General features: G+C 43.3%; 1 protein-coding gene across 1 annotated transcript in view; it reads left to right on the plus strand.

Annotated features, from left to right (window-relative positions):
• SUSD3 (sushi domain containing 3) overlaps nucleotides 1–23,361 on the plus strand; it is a 56,429-nt gene that overhangs the window by 21,458 nt on the left and 11,610 nt on the right. Inside the window, exons 2-4 of the mRNA XM_081185258.1 lie at nucleotides 13,029–13,217; nucleotides 17,057–17,204; nucleotides 20,589–20,753. Coding sequence (XP_081041384.1) covers nucleotides 13,029–13,217; nucleotides 17,057–17,204; nucleotides 20,589–20,753 — 502 coding nt within the window. The remainder of the gene's footprint in view (nucleotides 1–13,028; nucleotides 13,218–17,056; nucleotides 17,205–20,588; nucleotides 20,754–23,361) is intronic.

Raw genomic sequence — 23,361 nt, forward strand, 5'->3', positions numbered from 1 at the left:
CCCCCATTTAATACTTCTTGTCCCTTCCTGGATTTCAGTATCCTCTAGTTTGGGGTCTGCCGGCCTTCCTCGGACCTTCAGCCATCCTGAGCTGCTTGCCTCTGTCCTCTAAACCAACCTTGGACAATGGGGCAGCTCTAGACTTGGTTATGCTAAGAGGACACCCAATGAAACGATGACTAATTTAAGGCATATTGATGCCACCCTGTCTCCAGCAAGTCTGGATCCCAAACCCCATGGTTGCAGCTTCCTTTACTACTGAGAAGTTTCCTTCCTTTTCATGGTGAAAATCTGCTATGGTTACCCTTTGTTCTGAATACTGGAGATGTGACCTAGGTGAGTATCATGGATCCTCATGCCTGGACTGAGAGGTGGCATAGAAGAAGGAAGTTGACATACTAGCTGCCTTGCCATTTTTAAAATGCAGCTCAGTGGTAGAGCATGTGCTTGACCTAGAAAAGGTTCTGGCTTCAGTCCTCAGCACTGCCAGGTAGTTTTGAAAAAGATTCCCGGTCCGGAATCAGGGGCACTGCTGCTAGTCAGGATTCCCTGAGCTTAATGGACCAATAGTGCTACTCAGTATGAGGCAGGTTCTTTGGCTCCTATGATATGCATTGTTCCCTTTAGGTACCTTATAGCACTCCTGGGGCTGTGTACACTATGCATTTATTTAAAGCACACACCCCCTCTGAATCCTGGGAACTGTAGTTTCTCCAGCACACAGCCACAATTCCCAGCACCCTTAATGAACTGCAGTTCCCGTAATTTTTTGTATGTGCATGATGGAATGATGTGCCTTAAAAGAATGGTATGCATGCAGTGTGTGTGTGTGTGTGTGAGAGAGAGAGAGAGAGAGAGAGAGAGAGAGAGAGAGAGAGAGAGAGAACTCCAGGAGGCCCTGGATGCCTGGGCACCCACAAAATCTTCACTGTGGGTGCCTGGCCTCCACCCATCGCCACTACCTGCTGCTTTACCTCTGGCTCCACGGTGGTGACTGGGCTGGGGCCTTCGCCTCGGGGCTTCTGTTGGGGCCTACTGTGGCCACGGACGTGTGCCCAGGGTGTGCTTGTGGCCTAAGTGGAGGTCTTAGCTTGGTCACTGCAGTGGTGGGAGGGTGTGGGGTGGCGGAACGCCATCTCCATGGGACTGTGGGCACCCATTCTCTGCTGCCCCCTGCCACCGTAGAAGCACATCCGCGACCACAGTGGCTCCCAACATAAGCCCCACGGTGGAGGCAGATGTGATGTCATGTCATCGTGATGTCATGTTGTGCACGTGTGTTGCTGGGCACCCAGAGTCTGGGGACCAAGTCAGTACCTCTGGGGTGTGGGTGTGTACACACACACACATCAAATATGATTTCCTGTGAAATGAGTGTAGGACGCTCAACATTCTTGTTCAGTCTCTTGACATCTTTCTTCCCAATACTGTGGTTTTTGTGAGCTGGCAAGCTGGAGATTGATCTGTTTGCTTTTGTAATGTTTGTCTGTTCGTTGTATATGGAATATTGTACAGGTTGGAAAGAGGATCTAACATGAAATATCTTTCAATAGGAGATATTTAAGTGTGTGCCCTTAATTTTTTCATTTGTAAGTGTGCTTTATTTTTGGTGAGCTGGCAAGATGTGGGTCTGTGTAATATTTATTTATTGCATGTTCAATATGATACAGTTTGAAAATTGAAGTTAAACACTCTAGTTTTCAATTTATTTCAGTGAGAGAGATTTAAGTGTGCGCTTAACTCTTTCATTGAAATCAATGGGAATTCAAAGTGTTTAATTGTAGCTGGATTTTGCTGAGGTTTGTTGTTTGCTAATGGCTTCCTGTGGAATTAAGTAACAAACATATTAATTAATAATGAATTAATTACACATACAAGAGTTGCACATGCATGCAAACATATTTAGTAATGTGAAGGATTTCTGCCACTTTTGCATTCTACGCACATAGAACCAAAACTAATAATAGATTCACTGTGAAAAGCCTTGTTTCTCTGTTGAGGCTTGATTCATAACATCAGCAAGATATTTAGATGGAGGTTAAGATTAGAATTTTTATGAGAAAGTTATACATGCCTCCCAAATGCATAGACTGGATTTTTTTTTTGCTTTTTTGTATTGAGTGCTGTGACACTTTTAATGGAACTCTTTTACGGTTATTGGAAATGTTGAACATTATTTAAACATTATCCCCAGATAACATGTCAGCTTCACTAAGGGCATGGGAAAGTTAACTTTTCTCTTCATTGCTGCTTCCATTTGAAAATATGGGTTGTAGTTAATAGGTACCATTTGGCACTGTCTCCAGAAGTAGCATGGTTGGCTGCACACATTTAACAAATGAGAGGCTATTCATGAGTACAGGTAGAGAATAATGATTAGGGCTGAGCCAAATGTTCTTCTGGTTTGCTTTTTGCCTCAGAAGCAGAAATTTGGGGTGTCTGGCCCTATCCCTGTGTTTAATCTTTAATCCTGCATTTCTTCATGGCTGCTAGTAGCAATTTATGTTTCCATTCTCTTGTGGTGCTTCAGTGCCACTTTCTATCTATATTAAAAATAATCAGTTTTATTTCTTCTTGAGTGGCATTATCCAATAAACTGGGCTTGCCATATTTCAAAAAGTGAAAATCTGTTTTTGGCCAAAGTTATTGAGCTTTTTCTGCAAAATCTCAAAAACAAAAAAAGTGAGAAGTATTTTGCCTGTTTTTGAGAGCCAGTGTGGTTTAGTGGTTAAGAGTGGGGGACTCATAATCTGGTGAACCGGGTTCGCATCCCCACTCCTCCACATGCAGCTGCTGGGTGACCTTGGGCTAGTCACACTTCTCTGAAGTCTCTCAGCCTCACTCACCTCACAGAGTGTTTGTTGTGGGGAGGGAAGGAGATTGTCAGCCGCTTTGAGACTCCTTAAGGAAAGTGATAAAGCGGGATATCAAATCCAAACTCTTCTATTTTGGGGGGGAAATTGCAAAAAAAATATAATAATCAACACTTCCGATATGGACATTTTTGCCGCTTTTAGATAATTCTGACCAGATGCCATTTTTGATGGCTATGTCTGGAAAATTCTGGATGTATGGCAGCCCTAAATAAACTGGACACTGGATGGTGATGTCTTTGTGCTAGTAATCCAATCAGATTTGGCTATATCCTGATGTCTTTGAGGGCAAATGAAGTAGGGGAAGCACTTCTAATATAGATTACAGGCAATATAGACAATACTAACCAATCAAGGATCACACTGGCCCATTAACGATTTCATTGCCTTTTGCAGTGATCCCTGGGAAAAAACAGTCCCAAGGGGTGGGGCTCCTGTTTGACACTTGACCATACGAAACTGCCTTATATGAAGTCAGATTGTTTTCTTTGTCCACCCAACCCACTATTGTCTACTCCAATTGGTGCCTTATTCTGCAGGAGCTTAAGGCTCACAATTATAACTTTCCATCATTGATTAGTTGCTACAGCCCCTTGATCTACTGCCCATTGAATGCAACATCTGCTTCTTTCTGTCCCCTATGAACCACACACACAACTCCTAATCTGCTCTGGAGGCTTGGGGAACCCAAGAGGAGGAAGAGGAAGGTCCACTCTTGTGACATTCAGTACAACCCATGGATGCTCTGTGCACAATCAATGGGTTGCGGTTAGGTTGTGGTCTTCCACCATCATCTCAATGCCCCTGTACATGATGATTGCACACAGTATTTAGTCAACCTCATTGGGCTATTAGACTGTGCTGATATTTGGGGTGGGGAAAATACTTCTGCTTCAAGTCCATGTACTGGTTCTTAGGATGATGAACAAGCAGTCGTGTTCTTCTGTTTCAGAGCTTGTTTTCAGTTCAATCCTTTTTAGACTTTCTGTTTAAAAGCACAGAAATTAAGTGATTTGGTAAATACTTCATTTTTCTACTCTCTATTTACTTTACAGTGGAATGATTGAAAGTATATAACGTGATTAAATTGTCCCCAGTGGCAAAGGAAGAAAACTCAAGAGTTAGCAACTAGTGATATATGTTAATTGCAAAAGAAATGAATGAAAGAATGGGCACTTTACATCTCTTCTGTGAGTAATTCAGATTTGCAGATGGCATTGCACAGAAGCATAATTGTTCCGACAATACCCGTTGCAGCCTATTTTTAAGTAGAAAATAACAGTCAAGATGTAACTCTATAACACCTTTTTGATTTCCTTTAATTAGACCATCTTTATAATTATCTGAGGTGTTTTATTGTAAGTCAGTTTTTCTATGCTGTTGATGGATGTTTTGATGCATTTGGAGGTTTTCATCTTTAAATAGACTAATTTGGCTGTTTTTTTCTTCTTCAAACGGTTGAATTCAGCAATGGAAGGACAGGAAGATTCAGTTTCCATGCTGCTCCATGACAGAGAACAACATCTTATTGAACATCTGGCTTCGATGTACATAATAAAACTTAGCAGCTGGAAGAAACAAACCCACTCCTCAGAAAGTAACATAAAAGACACAGGAAAGAATCTCCCTGTTAAGATTCCACATACTCTGACAAGGGAAGATGCACTAGTCTCTCTTTCAGTTGAAATACTGAAAATTTCTAAGGAGAGTCTTAGCTCATAATGGGCTAACAATACAGAAGCACAGATTTCACCTGAACATTGGGAGAAACTTCTAGAGCAGGGAGGGTAGGACTTTCTTTTCAGTCTGAAGGCCACAGGACCTTCTAGGCAATCTTCTGGGGTCACATGGGCAGGGCTAGAAGCCAAAGTGGTTGGAGCAACAAATACTAATTTACTCACACAGCTCTCACTACCCTTTCTTCCAGTCAAGCAAGACACATTAACGGAGTTCAAGGACACATTCTAGACAGGCAGAAACACTCAAGGATGGAGCAAAGCAGGAATGGTGAGGGATGTAGCCTGAAGGTAGTTCAGAGGGCCACACAGAGAGGCCTGGAGGGCCACATGCAGCCCCTGGGCTTGAGGTTTTCCAGACCCATTTTTGTTTTTGAAGGGGCAGGCTCTTTCAAAATGACACCAATTACCTCCTAGATTGGTAGTGGGTTCAGACTTGCTGGAAGTCTTCAAGCAAAAGTTGGGTCAGCCATCTGATGGGATTCCTCTAACTCTGGATTTTCTGAATCAGTTGTGGACTTAGACCAGGCATAGGAAAACTCAGCCATCCAGATGTTTTGAGACTACAATTCCTATAATCTCTGACCACTGGTCCTGTTAGCTAGGGATGATGGGAGTTGTAGTCCCAAAACACCTGGAGGGCCGAGTTTGCCTATGTGTGACTTAGCCTAAGTAACCTACAGGCACCAAAGATTTTGGCTGTTTACACCTATTACATTTTATTCTAGAGTCAATGGAAACTGGGCACTCCTTTGTTCTACCTAGTCCACTCATGTAATCTAGAGATCTACTGCATATTTTTTGGCCCCCAAAAGCACTTCTTGAGAAACTGTTTTCATTCTCAAAATAAAAAAAATTCCTTCCAGTAGCACCTTAAAGACCAACTAAGTTAGTTCTTGGTATGAGCTTTCGTGTGCATGCACACTTCTTCAGATACACTGAAACAGAAGTTGCCAGATCCTTCTATATAGTGAGAAGGTGGGGAGGGGTATTACTCAGAAGGGTGGTGGGAATGGGAGATTGGCAGATAGCTGAGATGAGCCTGTTGACGACTCTTAACGACTGCGATAGGTCTTACAGGAAAAGTTGCAACTCATTACCAAACTCAAAACCATGGAGAGACCTGGTCTGAACAAAGACATTGGATTCTTATCTCATTATACATGACTAAGCCATTTTTCACCTTCTCGCCCCTTGCCTTTTCCTGTAAGACCCATACCCACCCTTGTGGAAGGCAGTCTCTAGAATCCATCCACATTGAAAACAGCATGTTGAGGACAAGTGTGAATGCGTCGGGGTTGAGAAAAAAACAAATAAATACATTTTTGTGCTACAAAATGGTTAGTGTGTACACAGCCTCTGTGTTGTGGATGTGAAATTGAGATTTCCCTGTTGTAGTAAATTGTCTTGAGAGGATAAATTTTTAATTATTTGCTCAGATGTATAGCCTACCTAACACCTGCTGGTTCAGCTGGATAACATTTCCTCATAATGCTCGATGTGATTTGAGGTTTATCTGCATAGATATAATGTATTTGCTATGGTTGAAGAACAATATGAAACTGTGCTATTGCGTGAAATTGTGTTTATGCCAACAGCAGTAGAACCCAGTGAAATTAGGAGTGCCTGGTGAATAACATCTCCCGTAAGGGGCTATGCTAGCTGGGCATGTACCCTTCTAGCTGTGGCGAATCCTAGGAGTCAGCTAATTATTTGAGGTTGCACAAGCAAATAAGGTCGCCCCTATCACCTTTATCCATGAAGACCGTGCAATTTGTGCGGCTTAATGGTGGCGTAATATATTCTCTGTTTATTTCAGCTGTTTTTATGCAACAGGGGCACTAGGGTTTCTAAGCGGTGTTCAGAAGGGTTACATACATCATACGGTGGATAAAACCAATTTAAAAGTACTGTAATAATAAAATAAAAAAGGCAACCCTGTTTAGGGAAGTTTTTAATGTGTGACATTTTAATGTATTTTTAATCTTTGTTGGAAGCTGCTCAGAGTGGCTGGGGAAACCCAGCCAGATGGGCGGGGCAAAAATAGTAAATTATTATTATTATTATTATTATTATTATTATTATTATTATTATCATCATCATCATCATCTTCCTTAAAATGCCTGCTGAAATGGAAAGGACTTGATGAAGCACCTGAAGTTTGACAGGGAGTGGGCCTGTCTGATCTCAACCAGGAGATCAAAAATGAAGGGGAAATGTGTGTGCGTCCTATGGGGCGAATGCAGGCTTCAGGAAGCTATCCGCAAGCCTTGGGAGCCCGCGGGAGTTCCCGCCGGGCTCCCCCGGCTTGCGCAGCGCTGCCTCTTATCCCGAAGCCCTGGTACGCTCAGCAGTCGCGCCGGGGCTTCGGGTAGCTCTGCGCAAGCTGCAGGAGGGCTTGCGGAGAGCAGCCTGTTCTGGGGGCTAGGGTCGGGGGAAGCTCGGGCTTCCCCTGCCCCAGCCTCGCGCCTTGGGGGGGAAAAATAATTTCCCCCCCTTTATTCCCCCCCCAAAACTAGGCGCGCCTTATGGGCCAGTGCGCCCTATGGGGTGAAAAATACGGTAATTAGGATTTTAATTAGTGTTATTCTTCCATTAATTGCCCATCTTTTAAAGGAATTTTCCATTTGTCTTTTTCTGCCCCTTTTTTTGTTGGTACCATACAAATGATTTATAGGTAGGTATTGTGAAATTGCTCTCCCGTCTTTTGTTTTCTCATCAAGAAAGCTAAATCCACAGCTTACCAGCAGCGAAACCATATGGTAAGTGTTTCTAAGAAGTGCTCCAACTATGCAAATCATATAGGCATTGCAGAGGATGAGATTATGTTTTCAGCTCATTTAAGTCCTGGTAGATTACATTTGTTCATTTTTCAGTATCTGGAATATATATGGCATCCCCCCTAAAATTCTGCTCATTCTTAACTTTTCCTTCTTTGTGTATATAAAATTCACATATATAACTTATAATCTATTTATTAACCTATTGATTTGAAAAATGTACATGGCACTTTTCAGATTAAAATAAAACTTTTTCTAGGTTTTTTAAAAAATGAAGTTTTAGAGCAGCTAATAAAATCTGAAATGTAAGTACAACATTATAATATAAAACATTACAAAATCTTTAGCAGCGGAGATTAAAACAAGAACAGTGAGTCTTATTCAAACTTTAAAAAAGGTATTTAAGGCAAAAAAAATTTATCAAAGTCTGTGCCAGGCAAGTCTCAGGGAGAACATTCCGGAGGTGTGGTGCCACAACTGTAAAGACCCTGCCAAAGGTCACATTTATGTTTAAAGGTGGGGAGATCCAGGGGAGATTTAAGTGAAAGAAGGGGATTGTTAAAGTAACCTGGCCTCAAGCTCAAAACTTTTGAAATCAGTGGTGCTTACTTCTGAATATACATCCATAGGATTGCAACATTAAGGATGTTTACTCTGGCATCTTGAAAGTTTGTTGTATAAAACTGTAGGGTGGAATTCAGCATAGCGCTAAGGAGACTGTTTCATCAGTGCAAGCATTTCAGCTTGCCTCTTATTGCAGGCTAATTGTATCTGGCCCCTTATATTCTAAAGTGGCCTTTTTGGATGCAAATGAATGTGTGTGTGGGGGGGGAATCACAAAGCAAGTTTAAGCACACCCTAAGTGTCAATTCAACCTTCAAACTAGAATAAGCTTAGGCTTGTGTTAACAGACAAAGCAAAGTTTGCTGGTTTTTCAGACTATGACCAAGAATATGTAATCATTTAAGACTAATGAGCAACCATAAAATGTGAGCCTTTATGGAAAACTGATTCTGTCCAATGACTCTGCTTAGCAAACATTTTGTAAAATGATTTTCTCATTACCCAGCTAAAGCAGCCAGAGGTTAAAAACATCCCCCCCCCCACACATGTTATGACAGGACTCAAGGATTTGCCTCCTAGTATTTCCTTTCTTGAAATACAAAACATGGCAGATGCCAGTTCATTTGGAAGAGCAAATGGTGATGGGAATAGTTAATCCTTTCTTCCCATCATGTGCTCCTGCCTGGTAGCATTTCAGTGAAAAATAAATTTGAGCATAACGTGAGATTCCAATGCAAAAGATATGCTGATGTAGCATTTGGTATATTCCTTCCAATATGTCACAGGTGAAAATGGGGACATCCTTGTGACACCCCACTTCCCAAGGATCACTGCCCAGGCTACCTTCTCTCCTTCCTGGCTTTCCTCCACTTTCTCTATTCAGTCTTCATTCTATTTGCAGTTCTCTGTGTTCCACCAGAGAAAACCCAGGAAGGTGTTAAAGAGATACTTGGAAAAACACATTTTCTACCATATGTGATCAGTATTCAAGACAGCTGCTGTGTGTGTGTGTGTGTGTGTGTGTGTGTGTGTGTGTGTGTGTGTATGCTTGTGTAAGTCTGGCTGTGCACTGCATGGTGCCTTGGTATTCACGCATGCCTATTGGCCTACATGTGAGCTGAAGCCAAAATGTCTTCATTCACCGACTCGGATATATAACTTCTAGAGATGACCCTGGGGAGGAAACCGAAACCTGAAAAATGACAGCTCTTGTGAAGTGCAGTCAGAAGATAAAGACAGCGAAAAAGGAAAAAGCTGAGACAGTGTTTTACCAGGGACTAATAAATAGGGACAATGCCTGACAAACAGGGATAGTTGGAGTTACAGATAGGTAGCCGCGTTGGTCTGCCATAGTCAAAAAATAATAATAATAAAAAATCCTTCCTGTAGCACCTTAAAGACCAACTAAGTTAGTTCTTGGTATAAGATAGTTGGATTATAAGGATAGTTGGATTCAGGATAACCACAAGGAAGAGGAACTGTACCAGTAAAGAAGAGGGCAAACGAGGCACTGGATTGCATTAAATTTGCTAATTTATATGTATCCAACATTTTTTTCTCGGGGGACACAGGGGTACGTGTACCCCCAAACATTTTGTGAATCTAACAGGGGGAAAAACTTTAAAAATTTAGATTCTTCTCTAGCACGGTGAATCTTCAGTTCTGTTGCTACCCCCGATGGCGGCCTCATTTCCTGTCACAGTGTTTCCTGAGTCTCAGACGGAAGCGAGCGTTTAGTGTGTGAAGTAGGAGATGGAATCTAGCATGGTGATTGGTCAGTTTCGTAGTTTCCACCTCTGATGGCAGTTTCATTTCCTTGCCCGGTGTTTCTTGAGTCTCAGACACAAGCAGAGGAATCGGGAAGATGTTAGTGCACACAACCTCATGCTAATGTGGAAGTTACTGTGAGCTGTCAGCTGTGTAATTTACTGTATTTATTTCCCCCCGATTTGAAGTACAAAATGGTATTTTCTTGAGTCAAAATGAGAGTACCCCTAAACATTTTTAAAGAAACAAAGCAATGTATGTATCTATGCAAATTTAGAAGCGGTTATTGACAATTAGCAGAAATACAATACCTTTCACCATGGCAAAGAAGATGGAGATATTGATGGGCGACTTCAAGGTCCTTCCCTACTCTCTCATCTTAGGGTCCTTTATCTTTCAGTTGGACCTGGACTAGACAAGCCTTCAGAGAGAAGTCCCTCAAAGAGAGCATTGCCCTCTGTAAAGTAGGACACATGGGCGCCTTCATTGGCGTGTTTGAATCCAACTCAGTCCCAGGGAAGAAACACTGAGTCTGATCAAGGAAGATTCTAAGCTGTCTCTAGATCAGAGAGCTAAGTCAGTGGAACACCTTTCAGATAGACGTTTAAATGTTGAGATGCTCTGTTGAACACAGGTATTAAATCTTCGAAAACACACCCTTCGTGACAAATTGGCTCCCCTTTTAATCTAGTCCACACATACAAGTAGTAATGACGTAATACTATTAGGGCAGGAAGGGCCTGTCAGGCAAAGGACACGTAGCTTAATGGGCCATCGACTGACTAGTCCTAAGTACTCTTTGAAGGGATCAGGAGAAGGTAATGTTTGAAAATACATGGCTCAGGAAGAAAAGCCTACAAGCTCAATACTTTTTAATTACTCTACAAATACGACTTCAGGTAAATGACAACAGATAAAAAATCAAGCATGCCACCTCATAGACATCATTTTCCAGACATTAATTTGCCATTTGACAAGTCATTTTAATATGTTGTGATGAGTGTTGCCTATATTTATCTAAATCAGTACTATTCAAGATTTTCTGCACAGCAATCAGCCCTAGGAAGAACAGTTGGAATTTTTTAATTTCTTTTTGTCCACCCATCTGATTTCCCTCTTTCCCCTCTGTTTACTCCCCATTCCTCAAATCAATAAAGCTTTCTTTGTTAGGACCAGTCAACATAGTGCTTTGTCCTACTCAGCCTGGCTGTGCATTCACATTACAGAAAATGAGAGTGCAGAGAGTGAGGTTCTCTTCAGAACTGGCCACCCTGAGTGGCCCCCACCCCACTCCTGTCAGATATAGGCTAACGAAAGGGAATGTGTGTGGCCAATTTATGAAGCTTTTGTTGGTTTGGAGCCAGCAGGTCTGATTCTTGACATCCATGATGTTTCTCAGTTCTTCAGTCTGAACAGTTTCTGAGGATCTGACCTAGAAGAATACTCTTAATTCCTCTTCCTTTCCAGCCTGTCTTAGACTCACACTTTGCTCCCCTTTTTGAGTTTTTGGATTGCTATGTGACGGCTAATCTTGCTTCTTTCATCAGAGATCATATCTCTTGTCACCACTGTCCTCACTGACACCACCCCACCTGTGATTGGAGACTCCTCCTTAGGCTGTGGACTTCTACATCTTGAAGAAACCTATACAGACACAACCCTACAACTCTTGTGGGACCTCACATTATGTATACACCTGCCCCCCCCATATATATTATATAATGTAGCTTATATTGAACATAGGATCAAGTTCCATCAAAATTACTAAGATTTCCTTTCATAAACTGGTTGATCCCACTTGTTGTAGCCACCCTCTATAACTGTCTTTTCTTCTTCTTCTTTCAGTAGTATAGTAAACAGCTGTACTGGGAGATTTGATGTAGTGATAAATTCTATCCTGGGTTTCTCCAGCTGAAGTAATGGCCGTGACTGCTGCCAACAGTGTACTTACTAGTGACGCCAAGGACATAGAGTAAGGGGTGGATTGTTGCAGTGGCTGCTCTTTTGGGGCTGGCTGGCAGTGTTGGTGTAAAACTGTTCATGGGAGCAGAACGCTTCTAATGGTATCTTTGAATGCGCTGCACTGCTGTGATCAATTTTACTGATAAGTGTCCTCTAATTAAACGGAAAGAGAAGATCACGACTTATTTTAAACTGGGAAATGAGTTGGATGTAATTGTCTAACACTCCTAATGGTTTTCCTGTACCAGTCTTTCATTTTTATTTTGCTGGTGATGAAGATGCTGCTGTTGCAGCTGGAGACTTGAGCACCCTAGTCTTCATAAAAACGGGCCTAATATGTACTGAATGAAAGAGATCGCTATTCAAGTGAATCCCAGAATAGAAGAAAATGCCGCAATACTGCTAAAACCTTTGAAATAAATGCCGTGGTTATACAATTTAGTACTTATACCAAGCACTGCATTCAATTAAACTGAATTACAGCATAATCCTATGCACGTTTTCTCAAAAACATATCCCTGTATGCACATGATTATTCCCAGGAAACCGTGCATAGGATTGCTGCCATAATCATCCTGTAGCGGTATGTTTAAGACTAGATGCTTTTAGCGCCTGTATTGTTTAGTTGTTTATTTAATTAGTCAATGAAAAGCATGTCAGTATACTTTTTAGCCTTAACATATATACAACAATGTGAAGTGTTTATAAATTGCTTTGTGTCTGAACATTCTTCTTAGAATAAAGCTTTAATTTAGATATGGAAATCCTTGACTTAATGTACCTGGCTTTGTTTTCAGCATGAGATAGGGACCAGGATTCTTGCTGAAGAAGAGAGGGACCACAATTTATCTTTTTGAGATTGTCAGAGTCTGACAGCTATGCACTTACAATCCAGTTAGCTTGTTTGCTTTTCGTAGCTGAGATCGAGAGCTAGTAAATCTTCTCCCTCATCTCTGATATTCTAATGCTACTACTTAGCATTTATAGAGCACATTTCAAGCACGTAAAGCAGTTCTATGCATCATCTGAGTAATCTTTTTTGCCAACTCTGTAATGTAGGGCAGCACATTATCTCCCTATTGCAAATGGGAAACTGAGGCTGAGAGGCTAGCCTCACCCAGTGTTTGTGTGTATATGTACACGTGTGTGTGCTATTGAGTTGATCTGAACGCAGGATTTTTGGGATTATAGTGCACATGTGTGTCTTCACTGTTCTGCACCAGATATTAATGGCCATTTTAATCTGATGGTAATATGGGAATGGGCTAATGCCAAAGATGTTTCAGGTCTGCTGAAGGTACACGCTGATAAAAGCATAGCAGCTATTTACTCTCTCCTTTTAATAGGACAATGCAGCCGAATATTCCCACCTCACCTTGGCACATCACAGATAATCCATGGCAATGGTACCACCGTTGGCACAGTAATAACATTCCAGTGTTCTGCAGAACACCAGCTGATTGGACAAGGGGTTGTCACATGCATTTGGAAAGGAAACAGCACACAGTGGACAGCAGACATTCCTTCTTGTAAACGTAAGTATTTCCCCCCAACTGATTTGGACAATTCTTTTACCTTATCTTTTCCGAGTTGATCCATAACACTGGCAAAGCTGATGATGGATGTGTATGGAAATAATGAATGATTGTTACTGTATTTTTCCGTGTATAAGACGAGCTATATGAGGTTCAAAATTTAGGCTCATCTTATACATGGGTAGTGCTGAGGGGGGACGTGCGAATGGTTTTTTGGCAGGAACCTGAGATTGTAAGCGATTGGCTGCTTGATTGCTGGGGGAGGGGGGGTGCCGAAAATCACTCACCCACCAGAACGCAGCACGCAACCGCTCGCGTCACTTACAATTGCCACTTGCGTCGCAGAAACCACCTATCAGCTCCCTGATCGCTGCCAGCGGCCACCAATCACGCTCCCGCTTGCTGCGACAAAGGCAGCTGTTTATTGGCTGCCGCAGTGGCAAACAGAAGAGCTAATGGCAGCGATCAGGCAGCTGCGAAGCGAGCGATTGTGTGCTGCGTTCTGGTGGGTGAGCGATTTTCGGGATTCCCCCCCACAACAATCAAGCGGCCAATGCTGAAAATCGCTCACCCACTGGAACAAAGCGCAAGCCGAAGTTTTTAAGCGGTGATTGGCCACTTGATTGTTGGGAGGGGGGGCAGATGCCAAAAATCGCACACCTGTCAGAACGGAGTGCGAGCCTGAGATCATAAGCAGCAATTGTAAGTGACGCGAGTAGTTGTGTGCTGCATTCTGGCAGGTGAGCCATTTTCAACACACCCCCCCCCAAATAATCCTCCCCAAAAGCTCAATCCCCCCTATTTTCTAAATTTTGAAGCCCCAAAATAGGGGGCGTCTTATAGATGGAAACATATGGTGCTACCATGTGCAAGAATACTTGAGTCACATTCTGATACCACCAGCTACCATCAAAGAAAGGCTTGTGGAGAGCTTTATGAGGGATATAAATGCTTACGCTTGTACTTGTTTCATTTTTGCAACTGTGAGACATGTTCTGTACCCTTTCTCAGAAAACTGCAGGTCTGACCAATCAGGCTGATTTTTTATATAACTTGTCTGTGAATAGCTCTCGCTCGCTCTCTTTAATTTAATGCTAGGCTTTTGGGGGGAAAATTGATTCATCTCCTAAAAATATGGATAGTTCTGTAAAGCGCAATTAGGCTACTGCCGGTAGATAGCAGAAAGAAGAGGCTGTCACATTGACAGTGGGCCTTAAATGGCAACAATATTAGCCCCTTTTCACTCTGTGCTTTTTCTTATTTATTACATCAGTGGTAATGGTCCAACTGGGGGAAAAGAAGCTACAGCAAAGCCACAGGATTTCAGCAAGTTGCTATCAATCCTAAATAGACCGGAAGTGCATCCACATCTAATTTTAAAATGACAAGGGTCTGCGTGGCTTGCCCACTCATCTGAAATTTGCTTGCAAAGCTGAACCACAGTGGCGCATTCCTGGTTAATTGTGTTTCCAATCACAGCAAGACACTGCCAGCAACAGCTGCTCTAAAGAGTATAAAAGCCGTCTTTGGAAGGTGTCTTAATAAGATATTACCTAAATATCTGAGCCCCATGTTAAAGTCTTGACATCCACTTATTCAAATAAATCAATATGCACATTATACTCAGTTCTGTTCCTCCTTTTCTTTGCACTCTGGTGTACCTGTAGATTGTGGGCTGCTTAGTCTGATATCACTATTGAGGGCCAATATGTTCATGGCCCTGGAACTCCCTTCTTACGGTTCTTGAACTTCAAACCACAGCTAGAGTGGACAGCCCATCAAATAGAAGATTCTCATCTGATAGCCCTTCAGAGAGAGGACACCGGGCCACCCTAGTCAGTGGCAAACGAAGGTGTCATGACACCCGGGGTGGAGCATCACTATGTAGGGTGCATGTGCGACGTATGTGCATGTGCATGCACTGTACGTAGCGACGCCACACATGCACTGTACATAGCGGTTTGCTGCTGGAGCTGGGATCCTCCACATGTGGCTGCGGCGGCGCGATGGCTGCGGCCCCCACGGGGTGCCTTCTTGTCAGCCCCCCAAACCACCTGGGACAAACCACCCCACCCCCCGTTGTGACGCTACTGACCCTCGTACAAGCCATCAAGTGTGCCTAGTTTTGTGTGCTGACTTTAGCGGATGCAGCAGGTGATATAGCAGAACCAAAGATTATTCACATGTGCCTGATATCTACCTAGATCCAAGCTAGCAGAAAGAAACAGTCCTAGGAATTATTCTACCTTAATGTAATATGTGAAACTGCCAGGAGGATAGCACAGCAGTCAATGACTGCTGCTTACCTGTCTGTGCCTCACAGCTAGCCCTGTTAAATACCACACATGTTCCTTTCTAATATTAGGAGTATCACTTTTCTTATTGTTTGCCCCTTGATCCTTCCTGCTCCCTATTCTTTGGTGTGCTGAAGCATCACAAGTATGTCTACTAATATTGGATTGATGATAGAAAATCTCTTGCACCTCCTTAGACTTGAAAAAGTGTGACCCTGAGCAGCGTTATAGCTTTGCTTGCTGGGAAGATGAACCCTGACACTGTCATCCATAAACATAACCCGTTAAATATCAGCTGCCAGGCGAAGTATACAATTAAATTAAAGAGCTGTCCTAACCATTAACTTCTTTAAAGGTTTGCCTCCCATCATTCCCTCGCCCACCCATTTTTTTTGGTAGCTCTAGGATTTGTTAATGTCATTCGTTTAAAAATTCAAATGCATGCATTGTATTGATTCAAGACTGTACAGCATGCGACTCACTTATGTGGTGTCCGACCAAGGGCTTCATAAACATCCTGGTGTCCCCACCACCACCACCTCCCTAGGACTGAAAGAATAAAGAAACAATCTAGCACTGAACAGGCTGCAAAGACCTAACCGGTAGGCTGTGTTTGGATTGGCGTGCCACAACAGCGCCCAGGGCCGGCCCTCCCATTAGGCCAAATGAGGCAACTGCTTTAGGCAGCAGGTGCTGTGGGGCAGCAGTGGCAGCTGCCTGCTTCTCCCAAGCCACCTGTCCATTCTGCTCTGTCAGAAGGCAGAGATGTATGTTTGTCATGAACTGCCTATGCTGACTTGCTGCTTCAGGTGTATAGGGGATGCTATCCCATCACCAGTGCTGAAGTAAGATTCAGTTGCCAGTCCAGTCAACTTCTGTTCATGGAAAGGCATCTTGCCTTTTGCCCCAGGCAGCAAAATGTCTTGGGCCAGCCCTGGCCATGTCGGTTCTGAATTTGATGGGCGATATTGGAAAATAAGCTATCAGTGCCCTCCTCGCCGAGTACTTTAACTTCCTCTTCTTGCCGCTGTTGCTGATTGGTTGGCTGTTCCCTCTGGGCCCAATCAGCACTGCCTTCTAGAGGAAGAAGACAAGGTACATGCTCTTTGCTTTCTTGGAGATGGAAGGTGAACACTCAGCAGCAGGAAGAAGGGCAGTAGCACAACCAGGAGACTCCAGGAATTGGCAACTGGACCCTTATTGAGGCATGGCTCTGGGCAGGGTGCCTGGCAATGCCAGTCCCTGGCGCCAGGCCTGTGCCACAAGCTGTGCATATAGACAGAGTGCTTCCCTCTGCCTCCCTTTTCCGTTCTTCTTCTTCTCTGCAGGATTAGTTACTGTGCCAAGTTACTTGCGAGTATTTCATTGCTCACTTATAAATAGGACACTTTTAAATAGTCTGCCTTGAGATGCTCCCAGGTTGAACTGAAGCCAAAACACTCCACTTGTCAGCACATACCAAAGTGAGGGGTTCATTAGCAGGAATACAAAGGAGGTAGATATCAGGGCGGATGTCAATCTCTGACTGTGTTTGCTGTATTGCAGCCGTATCCAAATACGAAACCTTTGGATTTAAAGTTGCCGTCATTGCCTCCATTGTGAGCTGCGCCATTATTCTGCTGATGTCGATGGCTTTTTTAACCTGCTGTCTTATCAAGTGCGTTAAGAAAAGTGAGAGAAGAAGAGCTCAAAGGTATGTCATGTTTGACAGGGAACGTCGTTTCAGGGGAAAGGTTTAAGAGAGGTAACTTGAAGGCTCAGCTATACGAGAGATAGCATGTTATTGTTCTACTGCTGATTTTCTTTGAGACTTTCGCTGTACTTGTAGAATTGTAGAGTTGGAAGGGACCCCAAGGCCATCTAGTCCAACCCTCTGCAATGTTGTTGTTGATGTAGTCTGGAAGTGCAAAGTGGAAGATTCCCTTGGTTTCCCATGCTGCAGTGTCTGAAAATTTGGGGATGTGCTTTGCTGAGGGGAAGAAAGCCAGTTATGTGCTAGCATTACACATCATTTTTGGCTCTGTGAAACTGAAATAACTGATAACAAAACAAGTGTTTAAAGCATTGTTTGATTTTGACAGGTTCTCAGCTTGATTCTAGTGATGATACCCCAGTGTTTGCTGTGTCTAGGGAGAGGCAGCATACCTCAAGGAAGCCACGACTCGTCCAATCTGTGCAACACTCCCTGCCATATCAGCAGCCATTCTTCTCCTGCTGCTGCCTTGGAAACAATGTTTACACCATGCTGAACAATCACGGGCAGGGTCAGTGGAACAGAGCAGGCCTGACATGAGGACTGGGCTTAGGGAAGCAAATGTTGGGTGCCCACTGCAGCTGAGGCTGGTCACTGACTTCCCTTTAAGATAATATATATTCATATATATATTTGGAGAGCAGCAGTACTCAGCCTGGCACCGTGAAGAGAAGTGCATGGCAAACTACTGCAATAACCACCACCATTTTCATTTCCACAGAATGGTTCTGAGCCCTGATGTAGCAGCAGCTGAGTCCTGTAGTAACAAATTTTAGACTAGGCCAGGCAACCCTTTACAGACGGAGGGCCTCATTCCCTTCTGGAGGCCACACACAGGTGGTGGGCAGGGCCAGAGACAAAAGTGGCTGGACCAACAAATGTATACTTTCCTTTTATACAGTAGTTTCTGCTAGGGTTACCATATTTTGAAGAGCAAAAAAGAGGACATATTTGCCGACTTCTACTTTTAACTATGGGTCGGTATGAGGACTCTACCCATGAAAAAGAGGATGTGTCCTGGAAAAAGAGGACATATGACAACCCTAAACACACACACACACACACACACACACACAATTTTTCTTGAGGAACTGGCTTAAAAAAGGGACAGATGAGTTGCCCTGGGCAAGCTGAAGTGAGTAACAAATTTAATTTATAATAGGAATAATTTCAGGAGAAACTTCTTGAGCAGGGACAGGAAACATTTTACAGCCTGAGGGCCACAGTCCCTTCTAAGCAACCTTCTGGGGGCCACATGCAAGTGGTAGGCAGGAGCAGAAGAAAGAGTGGGTGGAGCAATATATGCCAAATTATTCTCAAACCCCTCTCTATCCTTGATCCAGCCAAGGAGAAGCCATTATCAGAGCTCAATAACACATTCTAGCCAGGCAGAAATACTCAAGGAGGGGCTCAAAGTTTAGGGGTATGGTCTGGGAAAGGAGGGGTGTGAGATTCTTCAAGAGGCATGGAGTGTAATTTCTGTATACAATTTTTGTAGCTGGGGAGGGAAACACAGTGGCATCTCCAGTTGGCAAATGTTATGTGTAGCCCAGCTTCTTATAATCTCCAATGCTATTTGTGAGGGTCGTACAAAGGCCACAAACACACCTTGATTTTTAAATAATGTAGATAGGGCAGAAGCAAAGAACTCACAAATATTACCAAGAAAAAGAACAGACTTTTAATTCTATCACCTGACTGAACCATGGAGGGGTGAGAGATGTGTCCCTTTTGTTAAAGATTTAACTATTATGTATGAGGAGGAAGTTAATCAGTATTATGTCCTGCAAATATAGGCCTGTGATGAGAGGGCAACAGGTGGGTTGTCAGTGCTTTAATGTAAAAGAAGGAAAGCCATGAAACCAATTAAAAAAATTTTAAGCTGGAAACAGCCAGTGACCGCAGCACAGCTTGTTTATATAAGTGCTGTTCAGGAAGGCAGATAATGGCAATTATACTTTACTTTCTGAAATACTAGTGCTTCCATATTATATAATTGAAGGGTTTTTGACACCTGTCTTTTGTTCTTACATCTCCTGAGAATTGTATTGGACTTTCCCAAATGCCAAATTCTTGTTTATGCAAGCATTTAGTGGATTAGATACTAAGGATGCTTAGTACCCTGCTGGATCCTTCCCATTCTTATCCACTACAAGCAGCCTCCTCACACACATGAAGATCTTCTTTCGGGGTTTAATTTGTATGTCAAAGGTAAAAAGAACAAAACAAAACACTGTTTTGCTTCAAAATCAGAAGTTTGTCTTGTGATGGCAGTTTTCCTGCATTTATTGCAGAAAACCGCAGTAAAAGTTTCTAAAAGTAATCTAAATGTGGCTATTGGAACTCTGGTGAAAGTTGTCCCATCTGTCTGTCTGCAATGACACGTCATTAATGCATGTGGCAACTTGCTCTGCTCCCAGCCGTTGTCATGTTCACAATCTCTTAAAAGGTGAAAGGTAAAGGACCCTTGGACGGTTAAGTCCAGTCAAAGGCGACTATGGAGTTGTGGCACTCATCTCGCTGTCAGGCCAAGGGTTGCCAGTGTTTGTCCACAGACAGCTTTCCAAGTCATGTGGCCAGCATGACTAAACTGCTTCTGGCATATCAGAACACCGTGATGGAAACCAGAGCACACAGAAACACCATTTACCTTTCCGCTGCAGCGGCACCTATTTATCTGCTCACACTGGTATGCTTTCGAACTGCTAGGTTGGCACGAGCTGGGACAGAGCAACAATATCTTACCATATTTTAAACACTTCCTGCTTCCCAAATGGCACCTTTACCCACCCTGATATTATTTAATAATATGCATTATTATTTTCCAGATTTATTAGTTGTTTGCTACAATTGTAAATACACACAATAAAACCACCCACGTCCAAATTGCACAGCTGTTCCAGAAGTCCTGATAGTGTGACTGATGGTGTCAAAAGCTACCAAGAGCTCAAGGAGCATGAAAAGCTCCCCGTCCCCCTGTCACTCCTTCACAGTCCCATATGTGTCTACATGATGGGTGTATACTTTCTAAAGCAGTAGCAGAAAAAGTGGAATAGCAGTAAAAATAAAAAAATGAAAGTATCCCCTGCAGATTTAATACTATTTCCTATTTATTTTCCCTGACTCCAAATTCTGCCTGTTGATGTTACGTGGTCTCTTTTCATGGGTTCTCTTCATATTTGGGTGTCCTTCCTTTGAAACTCTTCTCTGCTTTGCTCTTTGCCTGTGCTACTGAATCCTTTTTAGCTCAGTCACCTGCCTGGCTAACAACACTGTTGCCACCCATGTTTATTGCCATCCTTTCCTCTGTGTCCATTTTTACAGGGATATGCAACTATGGTACCAGCTCAGAAGTGAAGAACTGGAAAACATGCAAGCAGCTTACTTTGGTTTTAAAGGCAGAAATAACAACAATAACAAAAAGATAAAGAATAAGCCAGTATTTGATGATGGTAGTAACATGGCGTATGACAACCGAGGCTTCTGCAGGTAAGGTAGCCCAGGGTACTGGATTATGCAGCTTTGCAAGACCAAAACTCTTTAACATATTGAAGAGTCTACAAAGTACCTTGGACTGAGGTGGGCTGTTTGCTGAACTGCCAAATCAGGGTCTGAACTAATTCTTGAGGTCTGTGGACCCCTGTACTAGACAGTGGCAAATGACTGACTTCTCTGGTGTTCATACATAGCCCTGCATCATATACATTGTTTGACTGTATGGGCTCCATTCAGATAGTGCTAAAATGCCTCTGTTCTCCGTAAAAAACACACAGTTCCAAATGAAAACCTTTGATCATTCTTGGCATTGTGCCTCCATTTTTTGTCTACATGTCATGATTCACTGGTTTAACTTAATATTTATCACCTACGTGATGCTGTCTTATTTGGGATAATGCAACATAGAACACAGTATGAAGCTATAGTCCTGATTGTGCATACATTGGGGCTATGTAATTCGAACTGGTCAGTGACTCTGATTTGGATGTAGTAACAGAAAGTGCAGCCTTATTACCTTTTGCATTCACCAGTGTCGTCTGATGCTTGCATACACATCAGGTTCTGCTTTCCCTGGGCCATGGGCACACCCAATTCATGGGATGTGAAGTCCATTCGAGGTGTATGTGCTGATGGAATCTGCACCTTTTCACTCAATGCTTCTCTCCCTTCCTGGGAGGAAATCAAAATCTGGTTAAATCAGAATAGAAAATCTGATAGAGCAAAGTTGGATAGATTCTTGGGGGGGGGGGCAAACTTTTGTTGAAATCTCTCTGAGGCCACTGCATTCATTTGGGTCATCTCCTTGTTCCATACTTATCTGTCCTACAGGAGCACTAACCAGCCAACTGGTTGTCTCTTCAGAATAATTAAAGGAGAGACATGGTACCTCAGCCCCCTGGGCTGAATGTAACCCTCCAGGTATCTCTGCCCAGCCTGTGGAACTCTCCTCAGGCCATGCCCTTTCACAAACCATTGTTCATGCTTTTGCGTGGCTGGAATGTGTCCTTGAACTCTGGCAATGCCTCTCGGAGAGGTGTATGGAAACCTCTGTTGCTCTCACCATTTTTTGCCTCTGGCTTCCATCCACCAGAAGACTGCTTATGAGGGAATGTTGGATAGCTCAGTTGGTGGAGCACGAGACAGGGTCATGAGTTTGAGCCCCACGTTGGGCAAAAGATTCCTGCCCTTGTGGACTCTTCCAACTCTAGGATTCTATGACCCCCCAACTTAAAGCAATATATTTTTTAAAAAACTAATGTCATTTGCCTCTTCTTCCATTCTTGGCTAAGGAGGCAGACCAGTCTTTAGTGCCCCTGAGTGATAACAACAGTAGGGCAATGCCTTCATTTCCATTGAGGGCATTGGTGGGGAACCTTGGGCCAATTCCATCCTGCCAAGCCTTATTAAGAAGAAGAAGAGTTTGGATTTGATATCCCGCCTTTCACTCCCCTTCAGGAGTCTCAAAGCGGCTCACAAACTCCTTTCCCTTCCTTCCCCACAACAAACACTCTGTGAGGTGAGTGGGGCTGAGAGACTTCAAAGAAGTGTGACTGGCCCAAGGTCACCCAGCAGCTGCATGTGGAGGAGCGGAGACGCGAACCCGGTTCCCCAGATTACGAGACTACCGCTCTTAACCACTACACCACACTGGCTCTTTAGCGCTTTTCCTAGGCCACATTCCTCACCGGCTCTGCTCCACACCATCCTGAAGTGAATTTGCTTGGCAGGAATGTGTCCCTGCCGCTTGCCCAGATGGAGAGATTTGTATGTAGGAACTGCTGACCTGCGTGACTCAAATGCAGCCTCTATCCAAAAACCAGAGTCCCCTTCCTTGCCCTGCCCACTTCTTTGTCTCCGGCTGCTCCATTACCTCTGGCTTGCAGCCCCTGGAAGGCTGCCCATGAAGGCAGTGTGTCTACTCCTAATTTAGGGTTTTTAAAGGAGTCGTTTTACTTGTCGTGGAGGTTTTATTTGGTTGAATAAAGAGTATAGGCACAGTCTTCAATTTTTCTGGGAAGGAGATTTATTTAGAGCAGCAGGGAGCTGAGCTCTATAAGCTACCCCATAATAGCAATTGTTTTTATTGTCGGATATTCCACTCTTTGTTTTTGAATTTATTACTGCTGCTTTTTTTGCTGGAAGAGAGCGAGCAGTTTAAATGGCAGATGCATGTTGCAATAACACTCAGGCTGAGAGGGTCAGAGGAGATAATGCAAATAAATTACGGTACATTCAATTCAGCTCCTGCTTTGACGGATGCCTGATTCTGACTCATAGGCCAATCCTGGGCACTGCTTTGCTGCAGCACAGGAAAGTACTTCAAGGGAGGCATATGTGTTCATGCACTGCAACATTTTACAGGATATCCCTTAGCCTGCAGACTCTGGTCTACATAGCACAGGGAGCTCTCTTAACAGTTCTTAAGCTGTTGGGGATCTCCTTGGCATCAGCAGTACCACTTTAGCTGCTTTGTACTAGGTCAGACTTTTTCTTCCATCTGTTGTCTGCTGTGAGTGGCAGCCACTTTCCAGGGTCTCATGCACAGGTCTCTCTCATTAGTTGCTGCCTGATCCTTTTAACTAGAGATGCCAAGGATGAA

Source organism: Podarcis bocagei (genome assembly GCF_964188305.1).
Source record: "Podarcis bocagei genome assembly, chromosome: 2".
NCBI classification, from domain to species: Eukaryota; Metazoa; Chordata; class Lepidosauria; order Squamata; family Lacertidae; genus Podarcis; species Podarcis bocagei.